At 43.7% G+C, this 10,000-nt stretch overlaps 2 protein-coding genes across 3 annotated transcripts in view; both read left to right on the top strand.

Annotated features, from left to right (window-relative positions):
* Positions 1-799, top strand: part of dtwd2 (DTW domain containing 2) — a gene marked incomplete at its 5' end in the record, with an annotated part of 10,905 nt that extends 10,106 nt beyond the window's left edge. The window contains 2 exons of one of the 2 annotated variants that reach the window (XM_081390032.1): positions 244-372; positions 459-799. In XM_081390032.1, the coding sequence (XP_081246158.1) occupies positions 244-372; positions 459-629 (300 nt within the window). In that variant the 3' untranslated portion in view covers positions 630-799. The remainder of the gene's footprint in view (positions 1-243; positions 373-458) is intronic. The other variant, XM_081390033.1, reaches the window with a different exon arrangement.
* A 1,207-nt stretch (positions 800-2,006) lies between these two features.
* The window catches only part of stard4 (StAR related lipid transfer domain containing 4), a 10,220-nt gene continuing 2,226 nt past the window's right edge, over positions 2,007-10,000 (top strand). The window contains exons 1-4 of the mRNA XM_081390278.1: positions 2,007-2,053; positions 3,490-3,576; positions 3,668-3,717; positions 3,789-3,918. Of these exons, the coding sequence (XP_081246404.1) occupies positions 3,490-3,576; positions 3,668-3,717; positions 3,789-3,918 (267 nt within the window). The 5' untranslated portion in view covers positions 2,007-2,053. The remainder of the gene's footprint in view (positions 2,054-3,489; positions 3,577-3,667; positions 3,718-3,788; positions 3,919-10,000) is intronic.

Consider the following 10,000-nt stretch of genomic DNA (forward strand, 5'->3'; position numbering starts at 1 on the left):
CACACACACACACACACACACACACACACACACACACACACACACACACACACACACACACACACACACCTGTGCCAGAATGTGTGCAGGGGGCATTAACACAGGCGGAGTGATCACAATAACAAAACTGAAAAAGACACAAGTGTCCATAAGGTCGCACAAGGGTTAACGACATGACCTGTCACTCACGCGAGATCAGCCAATAGGAGCCCGGCTAGTGTTCACCTGTCCTCTGTGCCGCAGGTCCAGCTCCGCAGCGCCACCTCCAGTCAGTACGTGATCCGCACACAACCCAACAACATGTGTGTGTCCACGCTGGAGTGTGCGGCCGTCGCACTAGCCATCATGGAGAACAACCTCGGCATCCAGGAGGTGTGTGTTCACGACGAGTGTCTCACGGTCTGGTGTGTGTGTGTGTGTCTGGTGTGTGTGTGATATCTGTGTGTGTGTTTCTGCAGGTTCTCCTCAAGCCTCTCCAGGCGCTGTGCTCCTTCCAGCTCCAGCACGGCGCTCAGGTCCACCACAGCAAGGAGCACCTCATCAGAAGCGGACAGTACAACAAGATCATGCCCAAAAACAAGCGCAAGATCCGCCGGATGCAGAAGCTCATCAGCAGCCAGGACATATGAGACTTTACTATCAAATAACTTTTCTCAGCTTTTGTATTATTATTATTTTTTGGTAGTTTGTCTGTTTTAACATGAGATGATGGTTTACTGAGCAACTGTGTGGATGAAACTTCGTCTGTTCTCTGTGTTTGTTGACTGTGATTGTAGAAATAAAGCGGTTTGATGTGTGATTGTGTGTTGCGCCCTCTGGTGTCCCATTACTGTAGCGCAGCTGAGAGGCTGACCGAACAACATCCGAGATTTAAAAAGCCAATCAGCTCGCGAGTATGAGCTCCTCGCTCTGCGCTTGACCAATCACATGAGGGTCAATACATTTAAGGCGGGCTCTACGCTTCTGATTGGCTGTCCAGCGTATTGCCATCGTGCAGAAATGACAGAAATCAACAGGCTAGCAGTGTTGCCAGATTGGGCGGGTTCCCAATATGGAATTTTGAATTTGATTGTGCGGGTAAAAAAGGGTTTGGGCGGGTGGACAAATTTGGGCTGGTTTGGGGTCAGTTCGGCGGTTTTCAAACATCTACATTTTAAAGTCTAATTGGTTAAAAATCTAAATTAAAGTGTGCATGTAGTCCATAAAATCAGCCACCGTGACATTACTGTACACACACGCCCATGCAGAGTCAGCTGGCTCTGGTGTTGACATCACCGACGAGCACGCACTTTTAGCCAATCAGCGATCCGCAGGCAGATGCGATTGAGCACGATAAGTTAGCTGTATATTCAAATGATGCTAATGCCAAAGTGACTTAGCCTACTATACAGTAAGTTGTATATACAGTAAAGAGTGAGATAGTGAGCATTTCTAAAAGCGTACATGTGGTGGGAGATGACTCGATGGTGACTATAACTCTGAGGAGAGAAACCAGTTGAATGACTTGAATTGAAATCAAATAAGGGACGACTCCTGTCCTGTCCATGGTCATGTGCACACTAGCCTAACCAGACATCTGCAACTTTTACCATCCAGACTGCACTCTTCTTGTCCCTGACAGCTGTTGAAAAAGCTTTGAATCAACGATGAATCTGTTTTGACTGCTAAATTCTGCGTTATGTTCTGCAATGTGTACTTCCGAGGTTTAAAGTCATCGGTTGATTTCTTGATTGCCGTTTTGACAGTGTCCACCTGGACATTTTAGTCATATTGGCTAATTCTCCTTAATTATTGCCTTGTTTTGATCTGTTTTCCTGGAAAATGTATTTATTTTATCATCGTTATTTTGTTTTAAGGAGATACAAATTGTGCTTATCAACCTTGAATGACATGGTAATGAAATGATAGCACATTATTTTGGCAGTAAAATTTGGGGCGTTTTTTTCTTGTAGTGGGCGGGTTTTGGTGAGCTTTTGGGCTGGAAATCACAGTCCCAATCTGGCAACACTGCAGGCTAGAGTCACTTCATCTGAGCGAATATTCGCCGACACAGGTACGACATGATCATAGTTATTTATTCATTTACGTGCTAGTCATTATCTGTTTGATCCGCTGTTTGTGATTTTAGATGATTTCTGAGAGTTTGTAAACACAACATTTTGCTTATTTGCTTATTTATTAGTTATGAGTGATTTTATTTTGATTTTTGCAGTAATAGTCGTAATTTTGAATAGTTTGCATTTCAGCTTGGCAGTTATTACATAAATTATATGCAACATAATATTTCCAGTTATAACATGTGTTCATCATGGATGTGTGCAATATCAGTAAATGTTGTGTTTCAGATGGGCAGTTATTACATTAATCACACGATAATATCAGTAATGTGTTTCAGATGGGCAGTTATTACATTAATCACACGATAATATCAGTAATGTGTTTCAGATGGGCAGTTATTACATTAATCACACGATAATATCAGTAATGTGTTTCAGATGGGCAGTTATTACATTAATCACACGATAATATCAGTAATGTTGTGTTTCAGATGGGCAGTTATTACATTAATTACACGATAATATCAGTAATGTTGTGTTTCAGATGGGCAGTTATTACATTAATTACACGATAATATCAGTAATGTTGTGTTTCAGATGGGCAGTTATTACATTAATTACACGATAATATCAGTAATGTTGTGTTTCAGATGGGCAGTTATTACATTAATTACACGATAATATCAGTAATGTTGTGTTTCAGATGGGCAGTTATTACATTAATCACACGATAATATCAGTAATGTGTTTCAGATGGGCAGTTATTACATTAATCACACGATAATATCAGTAATGTTGTGTTTCAGATGGGCAGTTATTACATTAATTACACGATAATATCAGTATATTGTGCTTCAGATGGGCAGTTATTACATTAATTACACGATAATATCAGTAATGTTGTGTTTCAGATGGGCAGTTATTACATTAATTACACGATAATATCAGTAATGTTGTGTTTCAGATGGGCAGTTATTACATTAATTATACGATAATATCAGTAATGTTGTGTTTCAGATGGGCAGTTATTACATTAATCACACGATAATATCAGTAATGTTGTGTTTCAGATGGGCAGTTATTACATTAATCACACGATAATATCAGTAATGTGTTTCAGATGGGCAGTTATTACATTAATCACACGATAATATCAGTAATGTGTTTCATATGGGCAGTTATTACATTAATCACACGATAATATCAGTAATGTTGTGTTTCAGATGGGCAGTTATTAAATTTATCACACGATAATATCAGTATATTGTGCTTCAGATGGGCAGTTATTACATTAATCACACGATAATATCAGTAATGTTGTGTTTCAGATGGGCAGTTATTAAATTTATCACACGATAATATCAGTATATTGTGCTTCAGATGGGCAGTTATTACATTTATCACACGATAATATCAGTATATTGTGTTTCAGATGGGCAGTTTATCGCGGCAGCTTCGGGAAACGCTCGTCTCGTATCACAGTCTGAATGAAACCGAGTGGAACATCGCTAAGAAATCAGTCAGTTCCCTTTAAATCCTGTCAGGTAAATTTTTCCCGCGTGTGAGTTTAGCGCGTTTCAAACACGTCAGTTCTTCTCCGCTTCTTTCAGAAGGATGTGACCGTTTGGAGGAAACCATCGGACGAGTTCGGCGGCTTTCTGTGAGTTTAAAGTCGATAAACAGCAGCGTTAATCGAGGGAACCAGTTATGAACGATGGTTTGTTTGTGCAGATATAAAGCCCAAGGAACTGTGGCGGATAATCCGCGCAGGATCATCGAGTTCATGATTCCCGGACCCCGCAGGCTGGAGTGGGACAGTCTGATGACGTCACTGGAGATCGTGGAAACTCTGGACGAGCCGGTGAATGTCCATGTTAATGTGCAACTGGGTTATGAAAGCTGGTGAATGTTCAACACCATAAACTGACCATAAACACCCCTATTATCATTAGATGATCGTGCAGAATCGTGCAGATTTACGTCTATTCAGGGTTAAACATTCTATGACAGCCATTTAACGCTGTAAAGCCTGAAATGAAATAATTGTCAGACTTTATATATATATATATATATATATATATATATATATAAATTCGAAGAACAGTTTATTGAAGCTTTAGACCAGGGGTGGGCAAACTACGGCCCGCGGGCCACATACGGCCCGTTAGGCTGTTTAATCCGGCCCGTCGAGTATTTAAAAAATTGTCTAAAGATCGCATTCATTTAGCCTTTTTCTTGAAATACAATATATATATATATATTGCGTTGCATATATTTGACAATCGGAATATCAGATATTTCATGCCATAGCTAGCAAATGTAAAAAAGGAAAAATGACATAAAAGCAGATCATCATTCATTCAGCGCTGTTGTGGCTGCGGTGTGTCACGTAACAAGCTAGACGCGTCACCATGGAAACCAAACAGACCGCAACTTAAGCTCATAGACTTGGTGCACGTTAATGTTTATTTCTTTTTTTGAAAACTCACAGAGAAAAAAATGTTCGGTAACCGCTTGCACACGTTTAGTTTTTCCTTTGATTTGTCTGCTATTTAGTTTTGCTAGCAGCTACTCTGGATTTGTGGATGTATCCTCCTTTATCGCCCGGCTTTCGACTAACCTTACGCTCCCCTGTCTGCCGTGTACAGAACCCGGTTTTGTTCATTAAATGTTCTGATCTGCCTTTGCTTTTTATGTTTTATTTTATTATACTTAAAATAAATTTGTATAATCGTTTATTTCGTTTTTTTTCCCCACAAATGTATGACTTTTGGAAGTGCAAATTGATTGCCATGCAGTTTTAATAAAGTTGAATTAACGTAACCTTCTGTCATTTTTACTCTTCTAAGTGTACACTTAGGTGTTTTGTTTTATTAACCTCAAAACATAACATGCTAAATGGGGGATATCTAGCATAAAAAATGTATTGTCATAATGTCGTCTCTCAGTTGTTGAATTTCGCGCAGACGTTGCCACAACATTTTGTGTTTGCTCAGCCCGATCTCATGAAAGTTCGAATACCACGAATTGTATTTGTAGTTCTTATGAAACGCAGTTTTCGCGTGCATATGATACGCACTTAAAGGGATAGTTCGCCCAAAAATTAAAATACGGTCATCATTTACTCACCCTCAAGGTGTTTCAAACCTGTATGAATTTATTTTTTCTGCTTAACACAAAAGAATATATTTTGAAAAATGTCGGTAACCAAACAGTTGATGGACCCCATTGACTTCCATAGTATTTTTTTTCCTACTATGGAAGTAAATGGGGTCCATCAACTGTTTGGTTACTGACATTTTTCAAAATATCTTTCAAATTATTTCAAATATTTTTTAAAAATTGCACTCCGCACCCCTAATCCTAACTAATGGGTTTACAGTGCGCAGCATAATGCACGCAAAAAATATATATTTTTGGCGTAAATGGTACGAGAAATTTAATTTGTGGTATATACACACTTTCATGAGATCGTGTTTCATAATCTGCTACTGGGCCGGCCCTCTGTCAAATTTTAAAACCCAGTGTGGCCCTTGAGCCAAAAAGTTTGCCCACCCCTGCTTTAGACAAATAAGCTTGTTAAGGATAATATTTTTCATTCTTTATATATTCATTCATTCATTCTATTCATATAACACTATAGCAGATACGGACATATAATGCATATAAATATCAATATCTTCCAATAATATGTCTTAGTAAGATTAAATTGAATGCTTAGTTTTATGATCAAAGCTCAGTAGTTTTAAACATATAATACAACGATGATTGAGAGATGAACAAACAAACCTTCCTCAAAAGCCTGATGATCATATTTGACGGTCACACTGAAAGACTCCAGAAGCTCGAGCTGGAGTTAGTACGGTCACACTGAAAGACACGAGAAGCTCGAGCTGGAGTTAGTACGGTCACACTGAAAGACTCCAGAAGCTCGAGCTGGAGTTAGTACGGTCACACTGAAAGACTCGAGAAGCTCGAGCTGGAGTTAGTACGGTCACACTGAAAGACTCCAGAAGCTCGAGCTGGAGTTAGTACGGTCACACTGAAAGACTCGAGAAGCTCGAGCTGGAGTTAGTACGGTCACACTGAAAGACTCCAGAAGCTCGAGCTGGAGTTAGTACGGTCACACTGAAAGACTCGAGAAGCTCGTGCTGGAGTTAGTACGGTCACACTGAAAGACACGAGAAGCTCGAGCTGGAGTTAGTACGGTCACACTGAAAGACTCCAGAAGCTCGAGCTGGAGTTAGTACGGTTACACTGAAAGACTCCAGAAGCTCGAGCTGGAGTTAGTACGGTCACACTGAAAGACTCCAGAAGCTCGAGCTGGAGTTAGTACGGTCACACTGAAAGACTCGAGAAGCTCGAGCTGGAGTTAGTACGGTCACACTGAAAGACACGAGAAGCTCGAGCTGGAGTTAGTACGGTCACACTGAAAGACTCGAGAAACTCGAGCTGGAGTTAGTACGGTCACACTGAAAGAATCCAGAAGCTCGAGCTGGAGTTAGTACGGTCACACTGAAAGACTCGAGAAGCTCGAGCTGGAGTTAGTACGGTCACACTGAAAGACACGAGAAGCTCGAGCTGGAGTTAGTACGGTTACACTGAAAGACTCGAGAAGCTCGAGCTGGAGTTAGTACGGTTACACTGAAAGACTCCAGAAGCTCGAGCTGGAGTTAGTACGGTCACACTGAAAGACTCCAGAAGCTCGAGCTGGAGTTAGTACGGTCACACTGAAAGACTCCAGAAGCTCGATCTGGAGTTAGTACGGTCACACTGAAAGACTCCAGAAGCTCGAGCTGGAGTTAGTACGGTTACACTGAAAGACTCCAGAAGCTCGAGCTGGAGTTAGTACGGTCACACTGAAAGACTCCAGAAGCTCGAGCTGGAGTTAGTACGGTCACACTGAAAGACTCCAGAAGCTCGAGCTGGAGTTAGTACGGTCACACTGAAAGACTCCAGAAGCTCGATCTGGAGTTAGTACGGTCACACTGAAAGACTCCAGAAGCTCGAGCTGGAGTTAGTACGGTCACACTGAAAGACTCGAGAAGCTCGAGCTGGAGTTAGTACGGTCACACTGAAAGACTCCAGAAGCTCGAGCTGGAGTTAGTACCGTCACACTGAAAGACTCCAGAAGCTCGAGCTGGAGTTAGTACGGTCACACTGAAAGACTCCAGAAGCTCGAGCTGGAGTTAGTACGGTCACACTGAAAGACTCCAGAAGCTCGAGCTGGAGTTAGTACGGTCACACTGAAAGACACGAGAAGCTCGAGCTGGAGTTAGTACGGTCACACTGAAAGACTCCAGAAGCTCGAGCTGGAGTTAGTACGGTCACACTGAAAGACTCCAGAAGCTCGAGCTGGAGTTAGTACGGTCACACTGAAAGACTCGAGAAGCTCGAGCTGGAGTTAGTACGGTCACACTGAAAGACTCCAGAAGCTCGAGCTGGAGTTAGTACGGTCACACTGAAAGACTCGAGAAGCTCGAGCTGGAGTTAGTACGGTCACACTGAAAGACTCCAGAAGCTCGAGCTGGAGTTAGTACGGTCACACTGAAAGACTCGAGAAGCTCGAGCTGGAGTTAGTACGGTCACACTGAAAGACTCCAGAAGCTCGAGCTGGAGTTAGTACGGTTACACTGAAAGACTCCAGAAGCTCGAGCTGGAGTTAGTACGGTCACACTGAAAGACTCCAGAAGCTCGAGCTGGAGTTAGTACGGTCACACTGAAAGACTCGAGAAACTCGAGCTGGAGTTAGTACGGTCACACTGAAAGAATCCAGAAGCTCGAGCTGGAGTTAGTACGGTTACACTGAAAGACTCGAGAAGCTCGAGCTGGAGTTAGTACGGTCACACTGAAAGACACGAGAAGCTCGAGCTGGAGTTAGTACGGTTACACTGAAAGACTCGAGAAGCTCGAGCTGGAGTTAGTACGGTCACACTGAAAGACTCCAGAAGCTCGAGCTGGAGTTAGTACCGTCACACTGAAAGACTCCAGAAGCTCGAGCTGGAGTTAGTACGGTCACACTGAAAGACTCCAGAAGCTCGAGCTGGAGTTAGTACGGTCACACTGAAAGACACGAGAAGCTCGAGCTGGAGTTAGTACGGTCACACTGAAAGACTCGAGAAACTCGAGCTGGAGTTAGTACGGTCACACTGAAAGACTCCAGAAGCTCGAGCTGGAGTTAGTACGGTCACACTGAAAGACTCCAGAAGCTCGAGCTGGAGTTAGTACGGTCACACTGAAAGACACGAGAAGCTCGAGCTGGAGTTAGTACGGTCACACTGAAAGACTCCAGAAGCTCGAGCTGGAGTTAGTACGGTCACACTGAAAGACTCCAGAAGCTCGAGCTGGAGTTAGTACGGTCACACTGAAAGACTCCAGAAGCTCGAGCTGGAGTTAGTACGGTCACACTGAAAGACTCGAGAAACTCGAGCTGGAGTTAGTACGGTCACACTGAAAGACTCCAGAAGCTCGAGCTGGAGTTAGTACGGTCACACTGAAAGACTCGAGAAGCTCGAGCTGGAGTTAGTACGGTCACACTGAAAGACTCGAGAAGCTCGAGCTGGAGTTAGTACGGTCACACTGAAAGACACGAGAAGCTCGAGCTGGAGTTAGTACGGTCACACTGAAAGACTCCAGAAGCTCGAGCTGGAGTTAGTACGGTCACACTGAAAGACTCCAGAAGCTCGAGCTGGAGTTAGTACGGTCACACTGAAAGACTCGAGAAACTCGAGCTGGAGTTAGTACGGTCACACTGAAAGACTCCAGAAGCTCGAGCTGGAGTTAGTACGGTCACACTGAAAGACTCGAGAAGCTCGAGCTGGAGTTAGTACGGTCACACTGAAAGACTCGAGAAACTCGAGCTGGAGTTAGTACGGTCACACTGAAAGACTCCAGAAGCTCGAGCTGGAGTTAGTACGGTCACACTGAAAGACTCCAGAAGCTCGAGCTGGAGTTAGTACGGTCACACTGAAAGACTCCAGAAGCTCGAGCTGGAGTTAGTACGGTCACACTGAAAGACTCCAGAAGCTCGAGCTGGAGTTAGTACGGTCACACTGAAAGACTCCAGAAGCTCGAGCTGGAGTTAGTACGGTCACACTGAAAGACTCGAGAAGCTCGAGCTGGAGTTAGTACGGTCACACTGAAAGACTCCAGAAGCTCGAGCTGGAGTTAGTACGGTCACACTGAAAGACTCCAGAAGCTCGAGCTGGAGTTAGTACGGTCACACTGAAAGACTCCAGAAGCTCGAGCTGGAGTTAGTACGGTCACACTGAAAGACTCGAGAAGCTCGAGCTGGAGTTAGTACGGTCACACTGAAAGACTCCAGAAGCTCGAGCTGGAGTTAGTACGGTCACACTGAAAGACTCCAGAAGCTCGAGCTGGAGTTAGTACGGTCACACTGAAAGACTCCAGAAGCTCGAGCTGGAGTTAGTACGGTCACACTGAAAGACTCCAGAAGCTCGAGCTGGAGTTAGTACGGTCACACTGAAAGACTCCAGAAGCTCGAGCTGGAGTTAGTACGGTTACACTGAAAGACTCCAGAAGCTCGAGCTGGAGTTAGTACGGTCACACTGAAAGACTCCAGAAGCTCGAGCTGGAGTTAGTACGGTCACACTGAAAGACTCCAGAAGCTCGAGCTGGAGTTAGTACGGTCACACTGAAAGACTCCAGAAGCTCGAGCTGGAGTTAGTACGGTCACACTGAAAGACTCGAGAAGCTCGAGCTGGAGTTAGTACGGTCACACTGAAAGACTCCAGAAGCTCGAGCTGGAGTTAGTACGGTCACACTGAAAGACTCCAGAAGCTCGAGCTGGAGTTAGTACGGTCACACTGAAAGACTCCAGAAGCTCGAGCTGGAGTTAGTACGGTCACACTGAAAGACTCCAGAAGCTCGAGCTGGAGTTAGTACGGTCACACTGAAAGACTCCAGAAGCTCGAGCTGGAGTT

This window comes from Scardinius erythrophthalmus (assembly GCF_964197995.2).
Source record: "Scardinius erythrophthalmus genome assembly, chromosome: 17".
Taxonomy (NCBI): Eukaryota; Metazoa; Chordata; class Actinopteri; order Cypriniformes; family Leuciscidae; genus Scardinius; species Scardinius erythrophthalmus.